The sequence below is a fragment of the Orycteropus afer genome, unplaced genomic scaffold (assembly GCF_000298275.1).
Source record: "Orycteropus afer afer isolate SDZICR_OR568_19922 unplaced genomic scaffold, OryAfe1.0 scaffold00307, whole genome shotgun sequence".
Lineage (NCBI taxonomy): Eukaryota > Metazoa > Chordata > Mammalia > Tubulidentata > Orycteropodidae > Orycteropus > Orycteropus afer.
In genome coordinates, this window is record NW_006921894.1 from 2,488,247 (window position 1) to 2,512,822 (window position 24,576).

Below are 24,576 nucleotides of genomic sequence, written 5' to 3' on the forward strand. Positions count from 1 at the left end.
CCGAGGAGTGGCTGGTGGGTTTGAACCGCCAGCCTTCTGGTGAGCAGTCAAGTGCCTTAGGCACTATGCTACCAGAGCTCCCATAGGGGGGTATAAATTTAAACTGGCAGAGATTTAAGAGTTTGATAGTACTTTGTGTTCTAATACTCTGACCCAGAAGGTCTACCTCTACTAAGTGATCTTACAGAAATTCATACATCCACAAAGATGGATGTAAGAGGATGTTTTTGCAGCCTTACTTTTATAACATAGGACTGAAATAATCTGTAAGAGACTACCTAAATAAGTTATCATATGTATGTCTATTTTAGTGATGATTTCTGGGGATTGGGTATAGAGATTTCTTTGCCATTTTCTGCATTTCTGTAATAGTTGAAGTTTTTCTTAATGAGCAACCATGGTATTTTTTTTTTTTTCCGGTTAAAAAATTAGCTTTTATTTGAAAAACTATAATGTTAAAAAATAGAAAGGAGTGCTTGGCCACCTTGTCACAGCCCTTTATCCTCTGTACCATTGTTTCCCAGTCTCATTGATTAGTTCTGCTGCTCTTCTTAGGTCTTAAAAATGAAGGTCTTTCTCAAGATTGTGATTTTTTTAAGTAATTAGTTTTATTTTTATTGTTGTTGAAAATACACATAGCATAACATACACCAGTTCAACAATTTCTACTTGGAATTCGGTGAAATTGATTCCATTCTTCGCATTGTGCAGCCATGCTCACGACCTCCTTTTCTGAGTTGTTTGTCCCCCAATACCATAAATTCACTGTCCTCTAAACTTCCTATATAACCTTTTTAAGTTGCTGTTGTCAGTTTGATCTCATATGGATAGAACTTAAAATAGCATAGTGCTCAAGGCAGATTTTTTTTTTTTTTTCCCCATTCGCAAACAGAAATTTTATTCTATCACAGTTTAGGAAGCTAGAAGTCCAAATTTAGGTTGCCAGCTCCAGAAGGCTTTCTCTCTCTTTTGTCAACACAGACATTTTTAATAACTAAGCTAAACTGTTGTTTAGTTTTCAGAAGATGTCAGGGGATGTTTTGGTTTAAGGTTTAAAGATTATCTCAGGACATTTTTTTTCCAGTATGTGTTTATAACCATTGTAGCTTGAGAGAGTGTAGGCACTAGATCAGGTCATCTTTGTGCAAATCCTGGTGCCACCACTTCACTTGCTACATTCTTCCAACTAGTATTTATTAGGTATCTATTTTATGGCCAGCATTGCTCTGAAAACAACAGATTAGAAAAAACCCTTGTCCTTACAGACTTTATTTTCCAGTAGGAAATAAAATTAGTAATAACTAATACTTTTATAGGAGCTCTGGTAGTATAGTGCCTAAAGCAGTTGACTGATAACCAGAAGGCTGGTTGTTCAAACCCACCAGCCACTCCTCGGAAGGAAGGTTGGGCAATCTACTTCAGTAGTGATGCCGCCTCGGAAACCCAAGGAGGGGAACCCAAGGAGGGGTCGCTATGAGTTGGATCCGACTCGAGGGCACATAACAACAACAATACTTTTATAACATTTTTCTGTATTTCATGTTATTATATCCTTTACCAAAGATATCCTTTTCTCTTCTGTACTTCTTAGTTACATCATTTATCTTGGTCAAGCTGTGTGCCCTTCACCCACATTTGCTGCTACCTATCCAGTAAGCAAAAATAACAGATGGTTATTAAATACTATTATAAATACTGTAAATATGTTATTATTCTTATTTAATTTACATGAGCATTCTAAAGCAGCTCAGAAACATTAATTAACTTTACTATGGTCATACAGGAGCTCTGGTAGCATATTGTCTAAGGCACTTGACTGCTAACCAGAAGCCTGGCGGTTCAAATCCACCGGCCATTCCTCGGAAGGAAGATGGGGCAATCTACTTCCGTAGTGATACTGCCTTGGAAACCCAAGGAGAGGTCGCTGTGAGTCGGGTCTGACTCGACAGCACATAACAACAACATGGTCATATACCATTTAAAATAAAGCCAAAATTTGAACCCTCATAGTCTGACTCCATAGTTTATGCTCTTAATCAGTCTAGTCTAAATCTCATTGCCACCAAGTCAATTCTGACTCATAGTGATGTGATAGGGTGGCACAGAACTGCCGTGTAGGGTTTCCAAGGCTGTAATCTTCAGGGAAGCAGACTGCCACATCTTTGCCATGGAGCGGCCATTGGTCGGCTTTAACCAAGCACTTTACTGCACCAGCAAAGCCTCTCAATCTACTGTACTCCGCTACTTTGTAATTGCTGTGTAACATTGGACGAGTTACCTAACTCCTGAAGCCAACATTTCCTCATCTATGGAACAATGTTGTGTGAAACTCTTGCAATACCTGCTACTATAGTAAGTGTTGTATATGTTACTTACTGTGATGTGTGTTACTGTTTTTTATTAGTAGCAATAGTAATCCTTTTATTAAAAAATCATGATAAAATGTCTGCCCATTAATTAATGAATGGATAAGTAAAATGTGTTACGTACGTACAATGGAATGTTGCACAAACAAAGGATAATGATGGGTATTCAAAATATAGCATGAATGAATCTGGAGGAACTTATGCTGAGAGAAATAAGTCAGTCAAAAAAGACATATGTTTGCATTTTTATGAGTAGACAAGTACTGTCAAGATAATAGAAATTTGTTTGTTATTTTTTGATGAATGTGGGTAAAGTGCATACAGCTTGTTCAAGGTAAACAATGTAACTAAGAATTGCACTAGAGAAAAGAATGTCTTTGGTAAAGGATATAGTAAGTATAATTTTTGGAACAACAATAAAAAATGTACGTGTGCCTACACAAATGTGTATACAGGCATGTAAGTATATGAGTATGAATATGTACACAGGTAGAACTATCTGTAGGCATATATACAAACGGATATGTGTGTGTTTGCATGTATATCCATATATATATATATACATATATATGTCCACAAAGAGGACACAGGCATAACTAAATACCTCATGAGACTGAGTTGTGGATTTGAAGACTTAATACCATAGTCTTGTGAGACTACTGAGGTAACTGGCTTAACATAGTTCAAAAAGTATAGGTTCTACATCCAAATGTTGTGAGAGTGTCAGGTCTTAGAAGCTTACATGTGACCATCTAAGATAAGACTTGTCAGTCTCTACTTGTCCTGAGCAAAAGAGAAAGAAGGAACCCAAAGAGTCAGAGAGGCAAATAGTATACAGGATGACATTTAACACAACTATGGCCTTATCTACCTTGACACTAGAAGAACTAGCTGGTGCCTGGCTACCAATAATAGCAACTGTTCTGATCAGAGCCACAAATAGATGGATCCTTATAGAATGGGAGAGAAGTGTGGGACAGAATTCAAATTCTCCCAAACTCCAGACTACTGGACTAGTTAAGACTAGAGGACTCCCTGAGACTATTGCCCGGAGAAGCTCTTTAAACAAATTATCCTCTAAGGTCACCTTGTAGCTTAATAATAGATTGGCTCATAAAATAAAGAGTATCACCAATGAGTAATGAGATTCTTTAAAGAACATCATCTAGGAGATAGGAAGATGGTATCTTTCCTGTAGCACACACATTATTTCCCTCTAGCATGTTAGTGACTGAAAAACTAGCTGCAGCAGTTTGAAGTGAGGATTCTGGTGCTCTGAACAGCTCATTAAGTCAGAATATGCAAAACTTGGGAGTAGTATTAGAAAGGAGGGAGGGAGGGGCTGTGCAGTCACCCAGAAAGAATAAAAACAGGCGAACCTTCCCTGCAGAGTGCCAACTAGCCGTGACACAGGGCATCGGAGGGCTCCCTGGGACAGTGGAGAGAACGCACCGGAGGACTTACAACCACTTCACAGATCTACCTTCAGCATCCGCTTTTATCAGTAAATTTGGGACTACTGGAAGGTAGCAGAGATCCCTCTGGCTCCGGGTGCTGCTAAATTAGGAGCAGGGAGAGGGGAATCATGCCACAAGTCGGTGGGCCCTGGGACAAACTCTCATCAGAGATCAGGGCAGCTGTTCTAGGTCAGCTTTTTGGCACGGAGGGGCCTGGAAAGAGGGATTTTTGCGGCTGTCTGAACCTGGCGGAAAGTGGCAGCCCCCTAACAATTGGGGTCTTTGCCAAACTTGAGCTGTGGGCCTGTAAGTAATAGTATAACGTCATCATTAACAGCCTACTGAAAGACTTGAAAATGGTTACTAGTGGCTTGGAGCCCTTTTTTTTTTTTTTTTCCCCCTGCCTCTCTTTTCTTTCTTCCTTTCCCCACCTCTCCCCTGCCTCATCCAATATAAAAACCACATTAAGCCACCAAAATATCTGCTGGGTCAAATACTAAACTCCCTTCACAATGAACAGAGACCTGCTTCCACATTCCACACAGTGATTCCATCATCACAAAGAACAATGCAGAGGAACCCAGCACACTTGAATTAATAACTTAAAAAAAGAAAACCAGCTCTACCTTTCCCAAAAAATTAAATCATAAACCAAGACAAAACAAATCAATACATAACTGTTAAAGACAACTTCAAAATGTCTAGGAAACAACAGGCAACCTCAAATCAAACAAAAACAGGATAAGACAATAGATAAAATCTCAAACAAAAGTCTCATTGAACATGGAGGAAGAGGAGGCAATAGAATTATCTGAGAAGGAATTTAAAAAGTATGTTTATAAAACTCTACAGGAGCTTAAGGGAACCCCAGACAGAATCAAGAAGAACACAGTATCCTGGAGGAACTCAGGAAAACCATTTAAGAACAAAATAAAAAGATTAATATACAGCCAGTACTTATACAAAAACAGCAGTTAGAAATCCAGAAGATGAATACCAAAATTACAGAATTACACAATACAGTGGAAGCACAAAAGAATAGGGTAGAACTGGCTGAAGAACGCATTTCCCAACTAGAAGACAAATCCCTGGACACCAGCCTGTATGAAAAGAAATCAGAGCAAAGATTTAAGAGAAATGAAGAGAACCTAAAAGTTACATGGAGTGGCAGGAAAAGAAACAACATATGCCTCATTGGAATTCCAGAACAAGAAGAGGTGAAAGAAAAACACTGAGAAAATTGTGGAAGACTTACTAACAAAATATCCCCCATATCATGAAGGAAGAAAAGATATTTGTCCAAGAAGTCATGGAACCCCATACAGGATAGATCCCAAGAGAAAAAAAACAAGGCATATCATACTCAAACTCTCCAAAACCAAAGACAAAGAGTTTTGTGAGCTGCACAGAGCAAAAGAAATATTACTTATAATAAACAGGTTGAGCTCTGATTACTCAGCAGAAATCATGGGCAAGAAGGCAGTGGGATGGCATATATAAAACTTTGAAGGAAAATAACTTCCAACCAAGAATCCTGTATCCAGCCAAATTGTCCATCAAATATGAGGGTGAAATCAAGACATTCTCAGACAAACAGAAATTATGGGATTTTGTGAAAACCAGACCAACCCTACAAGAAATGCTTAAGGAAGTTCTTCCAATAGAGAACCAACAACAGAGAACAACAAAATCAGGACGCATGACATCAATGCTAAAACCAAGTCAGGAATAGATGCTCAGAATAAGACCATAAAACATTGTACCCTAAAAATCAAGGAAGTCAATCTGCACACGACAACAGCAACTAACCAAATAGAGGGAATAAAAGTTCTAGGTACAGACTTCCAAATGGAGAGGAAAACAGGACAATGTCCTCATAGAACAGCCTGTTCTAAAAATGTGGAGATAAGAATTCACTCCAAGGTAACCACAGAGAAAATTTACAGTCTCCCAAAGCAAACCCAGAAGGAAGGACAACATACGGGTTTAATAAGCACAAAACCAACAATAAAGAAAAAAGAGATGAAACACTTGACAGCAAAATTAACTCAGCACAGAAAAGTATATGAACCAAGGAAACTCCAACAACACAACAAAAAACCACAGTAGAATGACAGCAGTCAATTTGTATTTATCACTAATTACACTCAGTGTGAGTGGACTAAATGTACCAATCAAGAGACTAGATAAGAAAAGAAGATCCATCAAAATGGTGCGTACAGGAGACCCACCTGAGACACAAAGATAAAAACAAATTAAGAGATAAAGGGTGGGAAAAAATATACGAAGCCAGTGGTAACCAAGAGAGACCAGGAGTGGCAATATTAATTTCTGAAAAAATAGACTTGAAGGGAAAAAAACAACATAAGAGACAAAGAAGGCCACTATATGGTGCTGAAAGGGTCAATTGACCAAAAAGACATTAGGATAATAAATATCTATGCACCCAGTGAAAGTGCTCCAAAATACATGAAGTAAGTATTAATTGAATTAAGGGAAAACAAACAACTCTACAAGAGTAGTAGGAGACTTTAACACACCACTTTCAAGGATGGACAGATAACTAGAAAAAAACTCAACAAAGGTACAGAAGAACTCAACAACACAGTCAACCAACTCAACCTCATAGACATATACCCAACAAAAGCACAATTTACATTCTTCTCCAGTGCACATGGATCATTCTCCAGAATAGATCTTATGTTAGGACATGAAACAAGCCTCAGTAAATTCAAAAACATTGAAATACTACAAAGCATCTTCTCAGACCATGATGCTATAAAATTAGAAATTAATAATAGGAAGATCAAGGAAAAAACATCAAGCATGTGGAAGTTGAAGAATACACTGCCCAAAAACTACTAGGTAATAGAAGAAATAAAAAGTGAAATTAAAAAATTTCTAGAAATAAGCGAGAATGAAGGTACATCATACCAAAACCTATGGGACACAGCGAAAGCAGTACTCAAAGGTCAGTTTATAGCAATAAATGCATACTTCAAAAAAGAGGAATGAAACAAAATCAATACTCTTAACTCAATAACTCCAACAATTAGAACAACAAAAGAATCCTAGAGTATCTAGAAGTAAGGAAATAATAAAGATCAGATCATAAATAAATGAAATAGAAAAGAAAAAAGCCATAGAGAAAATCAACAAAACAAAAAGCTGGTTCTTCGAAAAGATTAACAACACTGACAAACCATTTGCAAATCTGACAATAGAGAAGATGCAAGTTACAAGAATAGTAAATGAAAAGGGTGTCATCACAACAGAACCATTGAAATAAAAAAAGATACTATCAGAATATTAAGAAAAACTCTACTTCAACAGATTGAGAGCTTAGAAGAGATGGACCAGTTTCTGGAATCATAAGATCTACCTAAACTATCACACTCAGAGATGGAATACTTGAACAGACCCATAACAAAAGAAGAAATTAAACAGGTCATTTAAAAAAAAAAAAAAAACCCTTCCCACAGGAAAATGTCCTGCCCTTTCACTGGAGAATTTTACCAAATATTCAGGGAAGAGTTGACACCTATAGTACTCAAGCTATTCCAGAACATAGAAAAAGATGGAATACTCCCAAACTCATTTTATGTGGCAAGCATAACACTAATACCAAAACCAGGGAAAGACATCATTAAAAGGAAAACTATAGACCAGTATCCCTCATGAACATACATGTAAAAATGGTCAACAAAATCCTAATCAGGAGAAACCAACAACATATCAAAAAAATAATACATCCTGACCAAGTGGAATTCATACCTGGTATGTAAGGATGGTTCAACATCAGAAAAACAGTGTAACCCACCCCATAAACAAAAGAAAAGAACCATAAGATTATATCAATTGATGCAGAAAAGACATTTGAAAAAATCAAACAACTGTTCTGTTAAGAACTCTAAGCAAAATAAGGATAGAAGGGAAATATCCTCAACATAATAAAGAGCATATATGCAAAGCCGATGGCCAGCATCAGTATTAATGGAGAAAGACTCAAAGCATTCCCCTTACAAAGGGGAACCAGACACAGATGCCCTGTATCACTGCTCCTTTTTAACATTGTATTGGATGTCCTGGCCAGGGCAATAAGGCAAAAACAGAAGTAAAAGGCATCCAGATTGGCAAAGAAGAAGTAAAGCTATCTCTATATGCAGATGGTATGAGTCAGTACATAGAAAACCCCAAGACTCGGCAAAGAAATAAACTACTGGAACTAATAGAAAGGTTCAGTAAAGTGTCAGGATACAAGGTCAACACACAAAAATCAGTTGGATTCCTCTACACCAACAAAGAGACCTCTGAAAAAGAAATAAGGGAAACAATACCATTTACAATAGCTAATAAAAAGATAAAATATCTAGGAATAAATCTTACCAGAGACACAAAAGACGTATACAAAGAAAACTGTAATACACTACTACAAGAGACAACAAGGGCTCTACATAAATGGAAGAACCTGCCTTGTTCGTGGATAGGTAGGCTAAATATTGTGGAAATGTCAATACTACCTAAAGCAGTCTACACATTTAATGCAATCCCAATCCAGATACCAACAAAATTTTTTAATGACATGGAAAAACCAGTTACTAACTTCATATGGAAAGGAAAGAGACCTCGGATAAGCAGAGCACTACTGAAGAAAGACAACAAAGTGGGAGGTCTCACACTCCAGGATCTTAAAACCTACTATACAGCCACCGTAGTGAAAACAGTGTGGTATTGGTATAGTGATAGACAGATAGACCAATGGAATAGAATCAAAAGCCCAGAAATAGACCCATCCATCCATGGACAGCTGATCTTTGACAAAGGGCCAAAACCCATTAAATGGGGAAGAGACAGCCTCTTTAACAAATGGTGCCGGCAAAACTGAATATCCACTTGCAGAAAAATGAAACAAGACCCATACCTCACCCCTTACACAAAAACAAACTCAAGCTGGATCAAAGACTTAATGCAAAACCCAAAACTATAAAATTCATCAAAGATAAAAAAGGGGCAATTCTAGGAGCCCTAATTTATGGCATAAATAGACTATCAAACATAACCTAGAATGCACAGGAGGTAGAAGAAAAGCTAGATGACTGAGACCTTTTAAAAATTAAATTCTTATGTGCATCGAAAAAGTTATCTAAAAGGGTAAAAAGAGAACCTACAGATTGAGAGAAAATATTTGCCTATGACATATCTGATAAAGGACTTATCTCCAAAATCTATAGAAAACTTCAACATCTCAACACCAAAAAGAGAAACAATCCAATTCAGAAATGGGCAAGAGACATGAACAGACACTTCACTAAACATGATACGCTGGCAGCCAACAAAAACACATGAGGAATTGCTCATGATCTTTAGTCATTAGAGAGTTGCAAATCAAAACAATGATGAGATACCGCCTCAGCCCAGCAATAATAGGAAAGTTCAACAGGACAGAAAATAGCAAACACTGGTGAGGTTGTGGAGAGATTGGAACTCTTGTACACTGCTAGTGGGATTGTAAAATTGTACAACCATTGTGGCAAATGATACAGTGTTTCTTTAAAAAGCTGAAAATAGAAATACCATTTGACCCAGCAATTCCATTACTAGGAATATATCCTAAAGAGATGAGACTCAGGACACAAATAGACATATGCATACCTATGTTCGTCGCAGCACAATTCACTGTAGCAAAGAGATGGAAGCAACCTAATTGCCCATCAGCGTATATTGACACAGTGGGTTACTGTGCTACATTAAAGAACAATGAAGGATGTGCCAATCATGGATGAATCTGGAGGACATTATGCTGAGTGAAATAAGTTAATCGCAGAAGGACAAATACTGTATGGGCCCATTATTGTAAAAAGACAAAGAATGGTTTGCTTAAGGAAGGAAACTTACTTTGTAGGTTACTGGAGTGTGGAGGGAAGAGGAGGGAATAATTTCAGGCTAGTTGGAGGCCACAGGCTGAGGTGGACAAGGGGAGGGATGGTATGGAAAGCATCTGTTACCACCATGATAACATTAGGGAGAGGGGGGAATATGAAATTGTGCACATAAGATATAGATGACAGGCTAATACCAGTATATCCACAATAGTGCATTACCATTAACACCGAACACCAAGCTACAGATAAACACATAAACATCTGAGAAGATCAGACGGGGGTCAGTGAACAGGAGTATACTCTAGACCAAGGATAGATTCAGCAGAGGCTAATCTTGCACAGATACCAGTGATACAGTATACCCTCAATCCTTACAGAAACAACAGAAGACAGACATAGAGCAATTCTTCACAGACAGCCAGACACTGTGGGAGAGAGAGCCAATGGATCTACCGACTCAGGACCATAGTATTGGGGGACCCCAGCCTCAATTAGCACAATAAAATACATAAAAAATTTTGTTCAATAGCCCATGTTGGTGAATAGTAACTGGGCTCTTAAAAGCTTTCAAGTGGCCATCTAAGATGGAGCTAATGGTCTCCTATCATCGGCAGCGAAGAAGAGTGTAAAAAACAAGGGCATTTGGAAGCAATCAGCCCTAGGACATGATGGCCCTTGAGACCAGAAGAACTAGGTGGTGCCCAGCTACCAATGCCAGTCACTTGGGGAAAGGATCAAAACTGGAAATCCTGGTTGGAGTGGGAGGGAAAATACAGAACAAAAATCCAAAAACAACAATGACCAGAATTACTGGTCAGATGAAGTCTGGTTGGACCCCCTATACTATGGCCCTGGGATACACTTCGGGCCTGGAATAAAACTCACTCCCGTGGGCTGGCTCTTAGCCCAGTAGTAAATAAGACATGCACGTAGACCAGTCAACCCAGGGTGATGCACCCACATACTCTATGGAGATGCATCCCTTGGAACATTTGACCACAGGGCACCAGAAGGGCAACATTCACACAGAGGAAATGCAGGACACACAGGAATACATAACTATGAGAGGCATGGGGAGGGAGTTTCCTGGGTAGGGAGGGGCAGGAGAGTGGGTTAGGGTTGGAGATGGTAATTGGGGAGTGAAAGCAAATGTACACAAAATGTTGAATGTAAAACAAACTCTGTAAACTAGAACCTAAAGCACAATAAAACAAAAAAGAAAAAGAAAAATCATGTATAGGAGACTAAATAGGCACAAATTACTCTAAACTAAAGCTGAGACTGTAAGGGGGCCAGGAAACAGAGTGCTAGAAATAGTACAAACAGAAAAGACTAAATGAGAATAATGATATATTGGAAAATATAGGCACTCTGGTGGTAGGAAGTGGGAAGCCAGGGCTGACAGCTGGTACAAGTAAGGGGGGAGAAAGCCACCACCCAGGCAGGAAGCAGGAAGCCAGAGTGAACAGGTGGATACAGGTAAGGGGGGAGAGAGCCCCCACCCAGGCAGGAGGCAGGAAGCAAGGGAGGACAGCCAGACATAGGTAAGGGGAGAGAGAGCCCCTTCCTCCAGCAGGAAGTGGGAGCCAAGAAGTAATGCTGGAACAGGTAGAGGGAAGGCCAGGAAGTGGGTGGAGAAGTTTTGGAACAGGTAAGGGAGAAATAATTGTCAGTTTGTCATACTGTGGTGGGTTGCCTGTTGCTGTGAGGTTGAAGGCTGTGCCACCGGTTTTTCAAATGCCAGCAGGGTTATCCTTGGTGTACAGGTTTCAGCAGAGCTTGCAGACTGTGACAGCCTCAGAAGAAAGAAGAAGCCATCCACTTCTCAAAGAATTGGCCAGGGAAAACGTTATGAAAAGCAGTGAAACACTGTCTGACATACTGCTGGATAACTTTATGAATAGCCCTTAAACATTGTCTGATACAGTGCTGGAAGATGAGCCCCTCAGGTTGGAAAGCAGTCAAAATGCCACTGGGAAAGAGCTCCCTCATCAGTAGAACTGACCTTAATGACGTGTCCAAAGTAGAGCTTTCAGGACCTCCATTTGCTGATGGTACACAACATAAAATGAGAAGAAACAGCCATAAAAATCCATTAGTAATCAAAACATGGAATGTATGAAGTATGAATCTAGGAAAATTGTAAGTTGCCAAAAATGTGATGGAACATACAAAGATTGTGAGCTGAAATGGACCAGTTTGAGCCATTTTGAATCAGACAAACATATGATCTACTATGCTGGGAATGACAAATTGAAGAGGAATGGTATGGCATTCATTGTCACAAAGAATGTTTCAAGATCTATCCTGAAGTACAATGCTGCCCGTGATAAGAGAATATCCATATGCCTACAAGGAAAGCCAGTTAATACTACTATTCAAATTTATGCACCAACTACCAAAACCAAAGATGAGGAAAATGAACTTCTGCAGTTTGAAATTGACCATGAATGTAATCAAGATGTGTTGATTATTATTCGTGATTGGAATGCAAAAGTTGGAAACAGAAGAATCACCAGTAGTTGGAAAATTTGCCCTTGGTGATAGAAATAATGCTGGAGATCGCATAATAGAATTTTGCAAGACCAATGAGTTATGTATTGCAAATACCTTTTTCTAACAACATAAGTGACAGCTATACATAAGAACTTCTCCAGATATAGTAAACAGGAATCACATTGACAGCCTCTGTGGCAAGAGGTGATGGAAAAGCTCAATATCTTCAGCTTTGGCCAGGATCTGATTGTGGAACCATTGAGCTAGACCATCAACTGCTCATAGGCACATTCATGTTGAAGGTTTAGGCAATTAAAACAAAACCATGAGAGCCAAAATAAGACCTTGAATATATTCCCCCTGAATTTAGAGACCATCTAAAGAATAGATTTGATGCATGGAACACCAGTGACCAAAAACCAGAGGAATTGTGGGATGACATCAAGAACATCATCCATGAAGAAAGGAAAAGGTCATTTAAAAGACAGGAAAGGAAAAAAAGGCCAAAATGGATGCCAGAAGAGACTCTGAAACTTGTCCTTGAAAGGAGAGTAGCTGAAACAAATGGAAGAAGTGACAAGATAAAAGAGCTAAACAGAAGATTTCAAAGAGCAGCTCAAGAAGACAAAGTGAATTATTATAATGAAATGTGCAAAGACCTGGAGTTAGAAAACCAAAAGGGAAGAACATACTCAGCATTTCTCAAGCTGAAGGAGTTGAAGAAAAGATTTAAGCTTTGAGTTGCTTTATTGAAAGATTCTATGGGCAAAATATTGAATGATGCAGGAAACATCAAAAGAAGATGGAAGAAGTACACAGAGTCATTGTACCAAAAAGAATTGGTTGATGTGCATCCATTTCAGGAGGTGGCATATGATTAAGAACCAGTGGTATTGAAGGAAAAATTGAAGCTGCACCGAAGGAAGTGGTGAATAACAAGCCTTCAGGAATTGACAGAATATCCATTGAGAAGTTTCAACAAATGGATGCCACACTGGAGGGATGCACTTGGCTATGCCAAGAGATTTGGAAGACAGCTATCTGGACAACTGACTGGAAGAAGTCCATATTTGTACCCATTCCGTAGAAAGGTAATTCCACAGAATGTGGAAATTATCGAACAATATCATTAATATCATATGCAAGGAAAATATTACTGAAGGTAATTAAAAACTGATTGCAGCAGTATATTGACAGAGAACTTCCAGAAATGCAAGCTGGATTCAGAAGAGGACATGGAACAAGGGATATCATTGCTAATGTCTGATGGATCTTGTCTGAAAACAAAGAATACCAGAAAGATGTTTATGTGTGTTTTATTGACTATGCAAAAGCATTCCATTGTGTGCGTAATAACAAATTATGGGTAACATTGAGAAGAATGGGAATTCCACAACACCTGATTGTACTTATGAGGAACCTGTACATAGACCAGGAGGCTGTTTTTCAAACAGAACAAGGGGACACTGCATGGTTGTGGTGTAGGAAGTTGCATAGTTTGGCTTTTCTGGAGATAAGTGTTTGTAAATTCCATGGTGGAATTTGCTATGACCAACTGAGTAGTTTCTGATTGTTAACGTTATCCACCTGGGGTATTTCTGTTGGGAGCAGCAGGAAGTAATTTTCTGGGAAGTTCACTCTCTCTCAGGTGTATAGAATTCTGATGTTGGGATTGGTTAATTCGGCCACTTTGCCAGGCTCAAAAGGAGCCCTTCAAGAGGCAGAAGGAATCTCTGACTGGTGGCTGAGAAAGACGTGCCACTAAGAGAAACATGCTCCTGAGAGACGTGAGAGACACACGCTTCTGAGAGAGAGATGCAAGAGACATGCACTGCTGAAAGAGACACAAGAGACACGCGCTGCTGTGAGAGTGATGTGCTACTGAGACTGCAGGGTGCTTAGTGTGACAGCTGGCTGCAGGAGACTGAGTACATTTCTGTACTTGCATTGTAGCCTGTTGCTTCCCTAACAAACCCCATAATCTGAGAGTTCTATGTGGCCACTGCAGCAAATTATCAAACCTAGCAGAGAGGTGGTAGGTACTGATGGAGGAACAGTTGGTGTCAGGTTGGTGAAAGTGCAGGAGCAAGGCAGCATGTCTGGCCTCGCAGGAATAGGCCTTGGGCTACTGATGGTGATTCTGTCTTCTTGTGGGGTTAGAGGAAGTCAGAAGATGTGACTTCCCTTCCCCTTTGGCAATAGTTTAAAATCAAGAAGGGCGTGTGTCAGGGTTGTATCCTTTCACCATACTTACTCAGTCTGTATGCCGAGCAAATAATCTGAGAAGCTGGATTGTATGAAGAAGAACGTGGCACCAGGATTGAAGAAAGACTCATTAACAATGTGCAATACACTGACAGTACAACTTTGCTTGCTGAAAGTGACAATGGCTTGAAGTACTTACTGATGAAGATTGAAGACTACAGTCCACAGTATGGATTACATCTCAATATAAAGAAAAGAAAAGTCCTCACAACTGGACCATTAAGCAGCATCACAATAAATGGAAAAAAGATTGAAGTTATCAAGGACTTCATATTGGTTCTGAAATCAACACCAGTGCAAGCACTAGTCAGGGTATCAGACAGCGTGTATAGCACTGGTCAAATCAGTTGCAAAAGACCTCTTTCAAGTGCTGAAGAGCAACAATAACTCCTTGAAGACTAAGGTGCACCTGACACAAGCGATGGTATTTTCAATCATCTCTTATGCATATGAGAGCTGGATAATGAATAATGAAGACCGAAGAAGAGTTCATGCTTCTTTTGGGTTATGGTGCTGGTGAAGAATGCTGAAACTACCATGGACTGCTAAAAGAACTAACAAATCTGTCCTGGAAGTAGTGTAGCCAGAATGCACCTTGGAAGTGAGAATGGCCAAACTTCATCTCACCTACTTTGGTCATGTTATAAGAAGATCTTGTTCCCTTGGAGAAAAAAAACATACTTGGTAAAGTGGAGGATCAATGAAAAAGGGGAAGGCCCTCCACAAAATGGCTTGACGCAGTGGCTACAATGATTGGCTCAGGTATACCAAGGATTATGGAGCTGGCACAGGACCGGGCAGTGCTTCATTTTGCTATACATGGGGTCTCCATGAGTCGGAGACAACTCGATAGAACCTAACAATGGCACAGTGGTTAAAATATTAGGCTGCTAACCAAAAGAGAATAGTCTGCTGCTTTGAAGATTTTATAGCCTTTGGAAGCCTGTGGGGCAGTTCTACTCCTCATAGTTCTACTCTGTCCTACAGGGTTGAGCTGGAGTCTATTTGGTGGCAGTGGGTTTGGTTTTGTTCTTTTAGGTAGAAAATGTAGCAAGTATCACTGAATAAATTTATGTAGAAATTGTTAAATGAGAAAGAAACTAATTTGGTATGTAGTCTGTCACCTTAAGTACAATAAAATATTAATCTTTTTAAATGAAGGGGATAAAAAAGAGAAAATGCCTGGTTAGTACCTTAGTATTTGTTTTAAAACCTCCTGTCCCTCTTTAGACTGTTACTTTATATCCTGCTGGAATACCACTCGTTTAAATGGTAAAAACTCAGACATCTGTGTCTAGTTTTTAATTCTCTCCTAAATTCCCTCCTTTATTTTCCAGGTCTCTGGTGAGTATTTTACCTATCTAGCCTAGTGGCTAAGACACTTGCCTGCTAACCAGACGGCTGGCGGTTCAAACCCACCAGCCACTCCTCGGAAGGAAGGTTGGGCAATCCTACTTCCGTAGTGATACTGCCTCGGAAACCCAAGGAGGGGTCGCTATGAGTCGGGGTCGACTTGACGGCACATAACAACAACAACAACAGCCTAATAGGAGCTCTGGTAGCATAGTGCCTAAGGCACTTGACTGCTAACCAGAAGGCTGGCGGTTCAAACCCACCAGCCACTCCTCGGAAGGAAGGTTGGGCAATCCTACTTCTGTAATGATACTGCCTCGGAAACCCAAGGAGGCATCGCTATGAGTCGGGGCTGACTCTACGGCACATAACAACAACAACAACAGCCTAATAGGTGCCTTCAAGTCGACTCTGACTCATGGTGACCTGATGTACAACACAACAAAACATTGCCTGATTCTGCATCATCCTTGTGATGGCTGGCATGTTTGAGTCTATCATTGGCAGCTGTATTTCCCATCTATACTACCAAGTGTCTCCCTCACTGTCACTGCCTCTCTGGTTCACCATACACACACTGTCCTCCTCCAATAATTGATCCTTCCTGCCCAAAGCAAGCAAGTTGGATAATGTTCTGTTGTGACCCATAAGGTTTTCATTGGGTAATTTTCTAATTGACTCAACAGCAGTTGGTTTGGTTGTTGGTCCAATTTTCTGAAGTACATAGACATCTAAAAATCTTGCTTGTTCTGTATCTCACTCAGTTTTTTACCAAGCCAGCTCCTCTTGTGTTTCTCATCTGGGTCAAAGTCATCCCAAGCATCTACTAAGTCCTTTTCCTTCTGCTACCATACCCCTTTTTCAGAGCTCTATTAAATTTTATCTGTACTAGTACAGTAGCTTTTTAACTTGTTTCCATGCCATCAGTCCTCCCTCCCTAATCTGTCTTTCATAATGCCACCAGAATTAATTTGTAACATACAAAGCTGATACCATTTTACCTCTTAAAAAATTTTAGTGATAGTTTCCTGCATTCAAGACTCTTTACAATCTGCAAGTGTACCTTCCTAGCTTTTTGTCATGAAATTTTTTACTACATTCTACTGCTTGTGCCTCACTGACCTATTTATTTTTTCTAAAATATGCTCTAAAATTTCACATGCCATGACTTATGCTAGGAATTCCTAGGCTAGCTCGTAATTCCTTTTCCATCCTTCTGCATCCCCTCTGTCTACCTAACCTCTCCTCATTTTTCAGCCTCAGCAGAAGTATCCTTTGTAACCCTGCTCTCAAAGACCTGATGGTTTACCTCTGAGTCGTTTACTCTTGTAGCACTTGATAAGGTTATGGTTAGTAGTATAAGTTCTTGTTCTCCCCTACATTGTAAGCCCTTTGAGACTGGGACTACTTTTCATTCATGCTTTTGCCCTTGGTCAGAGAAAGCTAGGGGCCCCAAACTGTTCTGATTATTTTTTGTTGCTTACTTTTTTAGTCATCTTTTTCCTCTTAAGTTTTATGAAGCCTGCTTCTCTGCCCTCGTATCTGAAAGCCACCTGATACCCTAAAACATTCTCTTTCTGCTAAGTAAATAAAAGTATCTTTTAATAATTTATAACCAGAAATCCTAACTAATACAAGCCTGTTTTTTAATTCAAGTTCATTTAGTGTCTTCATCTAGCACATTGTTTTCAAACCAAGAACATTCTTGAGGAAGTTTTCCATGAGCCTTGCTCTTTTACATCCCCTTTCCCTTATCTGTTTTTTCTTTATTCTTACAGGGGCCTCTTCCTAATACATGTTGTCATTTCTGGCTCATGGTTTGGCAGGAAAAGACCAAAGCAGTTGTCATGCTAAACCGAGTTGTAGAGAAAGAATCGGTGAGTAATACTTGATATTTACAATGTAGGGTACTGCATGTGATCATTAGTTCATGTATGTTTTCGTATTTCTTTTGAGATAGTAATTAAAGGCCAAACTGAATTGCTAAAGTTAAATGGTCCCAATGTTTCTGGCAGGAAGAACTAATACATCCTTTTCCTTTCTTACCTTAAATATTTAAATGACAATTTCAGACCAGTAGCCTCTAAGATCCAAATATAGTTGAACAAATACTAACTGGTGGTGATAGCAGGTGATACCTTTGGAATTCCTAAACTTTATTAGAATCTTTACAGTTAGTTACAAACAAAATATTGGAAATTTTGTAGATTAAAATGACATATTTTTCTTTGTAAATTATTGGCTCTTAGGTCAGCCATAATAAATATGGGTAAGTATAAATTTACTGAATTTTAAATTACACCATTGCCAATTGATGGTATAACTTTGGTTAAATCTTTTGAACTTCTGTAGCTTTAGATTCCTTTTCTGTCAAGCAATCAAATTAGAAAATATTATCAGTCTTCCAGCTTTAAGATCTTGAATGGTTCTACTTATTCAGATTCTTGATTCTAAATTCATAGTTACTGGTTTATCAGTGAGTATGAGAAGCCCTGATAAGTCTTTTCTAATCAATTTCTGATCTGCTGTGGCATTGACATACCAGAATATCCAGCAATATCTGGATAGTTTATAGTTGTTTTTCTTAATCTCCAGTATGCTTTAAAACGTAAGTGATGATAACATTGCCAGTTTGAGCAGTATTGCAAACTGGATTTGATTAAGTCTGCCATTGAAAATGAGAAATTACGGTAGTTGGCTCTAGATGCTTATGTAAGTAAGATCCAGGTTTAAGTATGTGGGGGAAGATTACTGTATGGGCAGTGTTGTGCTGTTTATTAGAAGGCTCATGATGTTTGGTAGTCTTTCTTTTTATGTTATTCCTAGCCATTGTTGATCAGTGCTTAGTGTAATTCATTAGGAATTACAAAATGGTGGAATTTTATCCTTCCTCTTCTTCATTTTATGTTGGAAAGGTGCTGTGAAAGAAACTTCTTCTTCTAGTTAGTTGGCCACTTTTATGTAGAAAAGGCAATTTTAAAAAGTAGGATTGATTTCCTGGTATGCTCAGCAGGTAACTAGGTTTTGGTTTATTATTATTATTATTATTAAGAGGATGATTGGGGTGAATGGTTATGAACTCATGAATTTAAACATTTGATTCATTTTACTCTATTGCAGATATTTATACTGATGGTCAGATTGTTCCATCTTTGAAACTAGCAAAAATTAAGTTCTTAAATTTGGGCCCTGAATCCTTTTAATACAAAATTGTTGTCGTTGTTAAGTGCCGTTGAGTTGCCTCTGACTCATAGGGACCCTGTGTACAACAGAATGAAACGTTGCCTGGTCCTGTGCCAGCCTCACAATCCTTGCTATACCCGAGCCTATTGTTGGAGCCACCCTGTCAGTCCATCCCTTTAAGGGCTATCCCTTTTTTGTTGACCCTCCACTTTATCAGGCATGATACCCTTCTCCAGAGAATAATCCCTTCTGACAACATGACCAAAGTAGGTGAGACAAAGTCTGGCCATTCTCACCTTTAAGGAACATTCTGGCTGCACTTCTTCCAGGACAGATTTGTTAGTTCTTCCGGCAGTCCATGGTACTCTGAGTATTCTTCATCAACACCACAACTTAAAAGCATCAACTCTTCTTCGGTCTTCCTTGTCATTGTCAAACTCTTACATGCATATGAGGTGATTGAAAATACCGTGGCTTGGGTAGGCACACTTTAGTCTTCAAGGAGACATCTTTGCTCTTTAGCACTTTAAAGAGGTCTTTTGCAGCACATTTGTCCACGTTGTCTGATGTCTTGACTGCTGTTTCCATTGGTGTGGATTATGGAACCAAGTGAAATGAAATCTTTGGCGACTTCAGTCTTTTCTCCATCTATCATAATGCTGCTTATTGGTCCAGTTGAATGGAGTTTTGTTTTCTTTATATTGAGGTGTAATCCATACTGCAGACTGGAGTCTTTAATCTTCATCAGTAAGTTCTCAAGTCATCCTCACTTTCAGCAAGCAAAGTTGTGTCATCTGTGTATCTCAGGTTGTTAATGAGCCTTCCTCCAATCCTGATGCCACGTTCTTCTTCATATAGTCTGGCTTCTCGGATTTGCTCAGCATACAGATTGAATAAGTACGGTGAAAGGATACAACCCTGACACACTCCCTTCCTGATTTTAAACCATGGTGTATCCCCTTGTTCTGTTTGAATGACAGTCTTCTGATCTGTGTACAGGTGCCTCATGAGTACAATTAAGTGTTCTGGAATTCCCATTCTTCTCAATGTTATCCATAATTTTTATGATACACACAATGGAATGCTTTTGCATAGTCAGCAAAACACAAGTAAACATCTTTCTGGTATTCGTTGCTTTTAGCCAAGATCCATCAGAAATCAGCAATGATAACCCTCTTTCCACGTCCTCTTCGGAATCCAGCTTGCATTTCTGGAAGTTCTGTGTCAGTATACTCATGCAACCATTTTTTAATTATCTTCAGAAAGATTTTCTTACATGCAATATTAATGATATTGTTCAGTAATTTGCACATTCTGTATGGTCATCTTTCTTTGGAATGAATACAAATATGGATCTTTTCCAGTCAAGCTAATAGCCTTGAAATACTTTCTCGCTATCCAGAATAGCTATATATTAGATGATCCTTTTACACTCTTCTGCTTGAGATCTGGAGCCAGCCAATTCTCTTAGGAAGTCTTGGTTTCTTTAAATGAGCAGTGTTATTTCAAGATCATAATAAAAATAGAAGGGTTTATTCCTACTATGTTAGTCATTGTTTTTATGGCATTTTCAGTGGACAGAGCTAATAATGCAAAAATATGTATGTGTTTTAAAGAGTATATCTCAAGTTTATACTGATATTTCCAATTCAAATTTAGGACTGTAGGAGTTGGTTTGACCTGTTTTACACCTGTTGTTTCCTTTTTTCATAGCAAGAATCCTGATTTCTCCAAGACATTAGAAGTGTAGAGTGTCTTATAATGACTCATTTACTTTGTTCCCTATTACATGTAAATTATACTCAAAATAACAATATCAAGTTTACCATCAAAATAATTACGGAAAGTAGTTTTAAAACTTGAGTATATTCTTCCCATTCTCTTGTGGTTTTCTTTTTTAGTTGTACTTTATCTACATTGTCAGAGCATGTAGCATACTGTAATATCTTTCTTATATCCCTTATTCAGTCTTAATTTTATGTGTAAATACATATTTACTATTCACCACCAGTCTTTGTTAATGTGTCTCTAGTCATTCTGTCTAACACACATTCTCTAGTGTATTTCTAAGGAAGGGCTTATGGTCCCTCAGTTCTTACATGTTGATGACAGTTTGCTGTCTTAACATTTAAAAGTCAGTGTGGCAGGATATAAAATTCCTTGACTCACATTTTATTTTCTTTGCATAACTTAAATATATTAAGGAGCTCTGGGGACGTAGTGCCAAAGGTATTTGACTGCTATCCAGAAGGTTGGTGGTTCAAACCCACCAGCCACTCCACAGAAGTAAGACTTGGCAGTCTGTTTCCATAAAAGTTTACTGCCTCAGAAACCCAGTGGGGGTCACTGTGAGTTGGAATTGTCTCGATGGCTCCCTCAGTTCTTACATGTTGATGACAGTTTGCTGTCTTAACATTAAAAATTCAGTGTGGGAGTATATAAAATCCCTGACTCACATTTCATTTTCTTTGTGTAACTTAAATATACTGGGAGCTCCGATGGCATAGTGCCTAAAGCATTTGACTGCTAATCAGAAGGCTGGCGGTTTAAACCCACCAGCTGTTCCTCGGAAGGAAGATTGGGCAGTCTACTTCCTTTGTGATACCGCCTCAGAAACCCAAGGAGGGTTCCTTGTGAGTCGTATCTGACTCAATGGCAGTGAGTTTAGTTTGGTTTGGTAACTTAAATATATTACTTCCTTTCCTTCTGGCATTACAAATTACCATAGAAGTCAAATGGACATCTTTTTTAAATATCTTTTATAAGTAACTTATTCTTTTTACCTAGGTGCTCAAAGGATTTCTTTTTTCTTCAAAGACCGTTAATTTTCTTCTAATATGTCTTGATGTTGGTCATTCTAGGTTATTTTTTTCTAGGTGTACAGTGTGCTCCTTCAGTATGTAGTTTCAAAGTTCTTTTTTTAAGAAAAAACTATTGTATTATAGTTGTTCATTTTGTTCTCTTTCTCTGATTGCCTTCCATTTCTTCTTTGTTTACTCCTCTTATACATGTAATGAGCTCTCGTGGTGTAGTGGGTAAGGAGGCATTTGGATGCTAAACAGAAGGTTGATGGTTCAAAGCCTCCAGCTGCTCCATGGAAGGAAGATGAGGCAGTTCATTTCTGTAAAGATTTACAGCCTTAGAAACCCAGCAGGGGTTCCTATGGGTCAGAATCAACTCAGTGATGGTGGGTTTGTTCTTTTTTTTGGTTATACATGTATTGGATTTTCTTTGCTTACCATCTATATTTGGTATACATGTATTGGATTTTCTTTGCTTACCATCTATATTTGGTATATGTTCTGTTCCTATTTGTCTCTCCATTCCTTTTTTATTTAAAAAAATTTTCTCTTTTTCTTCTTTTTCTCTTAAGACATTATCTGTTGTGTTTATTGTAGTTTAATCTTCATTTATGAAATTATTTGGTCTATTATTTGTGATTCTTTTCTGTCTTCTATCACTTCATTTCTCAATTCTAAGTTTCACTCATACTCTTTCACTAGTGTAATTTTTGAATGTCTTTTAGCCCTTTTGAAGTATTTGGTAGATATTGAATAGTATATTATTTATTTATTTAATGTTATTTACATTTGTTGGTGATTTGGAAAAGAATAAGGCCATTTTTTAAAAGGATGTTTTTCTGGTATTTTATTTGAATGAAATTACTTTAAAAATATTACCTTGCATCACTCTGCTGGCTTCATGCTTTAGGAATTAAAAAATAATTTGTATTTTACCAATGTGTTACCTGTCTATGTTTGTTTTAGTTTATAAGTTGGAGGAGCAAACCTCCTTCATAAAATGTCAGTCTTACTAAAATCCTTTAATATTAAATACAGGCAGTCCCTGGATTACAAATCAGATGTGTCCTGTACTGAGTGTGTTTTTAAGTTGAATTTTTAGCTATGTCAAAACAGGTGCATTTAGTGCAAAAAAGGAACTCTGGAGGCATGGTGCCTAAATCATTTGACTGCTAGCCAGAAGGTTTGCAATTCAAACCTGCCAGTCATTCCACAGAAGGAAGATGGAGCACTCTACTTCTGTGAAGGTTTACTGCCTTGGAAACCCAGTGAGGGTCGCTATGAGTTGCAATCAACTTGATGGCAGTGGGTTTGTTATTTTGTTTTTTAGTGCAAAAAGACTTGAAGCCTTTTCAGTGATTTAAAAGTTGCACGTGTGCAAGTAAAGGTGGTTGTGATGAAGAATTTGTTGCAAGTAGGGGTTTTTCGATTGTTTTAAAATGAAAGTAAATTTACATAATATTAAAGGGCAAGTAGGCGTTGTCTGTAAGTTAGACATTCTAACATGGGGACTACCTGTATAGTGGTAACTGTTCTTAGGTGTGTACTTGACAAAAAATATAGTAGTATGTATGTGGTTTGTTTTCCTATTTCAACTTTGTATGTCTTCATAATGTTTTTAAATTTAAGAAATCATAAAGATACATATTTTTTTAATTTAGGTTAAATGTGCACAGTATTGGCCAACAAAAGATGACCAAGAGATGATGTTTAAAGAAACAGGATTCAGTGTGAAGTTCTTATCAGAAGATGTGAAATCATACTATACAGTACATCTACTACAATTAGAAAATATCAATGTAAGACTTCTCATGGCTAAAAGTTTGGACTCTATATAATGATTTTAAGAGTTAGTCTTTGTTATCAAATTTGAAGTTTGATATAGCACATCCATATGAGTATTATTTATGAAACTGTTTAATCATAACCGTTTGTTTTTCAGTGTATTCCCTATGTAGTAGCTCTCTGAGGACTATCAGGATGCCCCAGAAACTAGGGATTTCCAAGTTCTGGTTGATAATTTAGGATTGAAAGTAATTCATTAAAAATAATTGAGGATTATGTAAACTGAAAATAATAATAATAATAATTGAGGATTAAGAGGGGACTTGAGAGTAAAGCAAACCTATGTTCAAATTCTCTCTGCTACATAATACAGGTATACTTTGGACCTGTTCCTCAGACTCCCTGAGCCTTTGATCCGCTTTTAAACGGGTATTATAATCCTGTGCTCCAGGGCAGTTAGAGGATCAAATGAAGCATCTGATTGATAATAGATACCTAATGGACGAGAGCTACTGGTACTTTGAATATTGAGAGTAGCAAGCTAGTCAAGAAAAGGATGAACTAGAATGGTGTGAACTCAAGTAATTTACCACAGATATTTGTTGTTATTAACTTAGATGAAATGGTGAAATAAATTTAGCATCTGGTCTAAAGAATACTGACTTTGATTTTTTTCCAGAAATACATGAAATTGTTCCTTGGTACTGGGTTGAGATACATACAGATGGATGCTGCTGTTGTCAATCCGGTTATCAACCATTTCTCCTCCCTGTCCCATTATCTCTTCTGATCTCTTTGTATTATAATGAGAACAAGTTAGAAAATAGGAAATTGGAGTGATTCTGAGGTATCATTAGCAACAATAGGAAACTGTTTTGCAAAAATGACTTCAGGTATATGTCTGGTCTATAAAATGAGATACTTTAGTTCAGCACTGAATGAATTAAGTGGTTTACATATATGATCATTAGCTTGAAAAACAACTGTA

The 24,576-nt window shown here is 38.2% G+C and overlaps 1 protein-coding gene across 1 annotated transcript in view; it reads left to right on the forward strand.

Annotated features, from left to right (window-relative positions):
- PTPN2 (protein tyrosine phosphatase non-receptor type 2) overlaps positions 1 to 24,576 on the forward strand; it is a 178,437-nt gene that overhangs the window by 114,937 nt on the left and 38,924 nt on the right. Inside the window, exons 8-9 of the mRNA XM_007951673.2 lie at positions 17,598 to 17,696; positions 23,465 to 23,602. Of these exons, the coding sequence (XP_007949864.1) occupies positions 17,598 to 17,696; positions 23,465 to 23,602 (237 nt within the window). The remainder of the gene's footprint in view (positions 1 to 17,597; positions 17,697 to 23,464; positions 23,603 to 24,576) is intronic.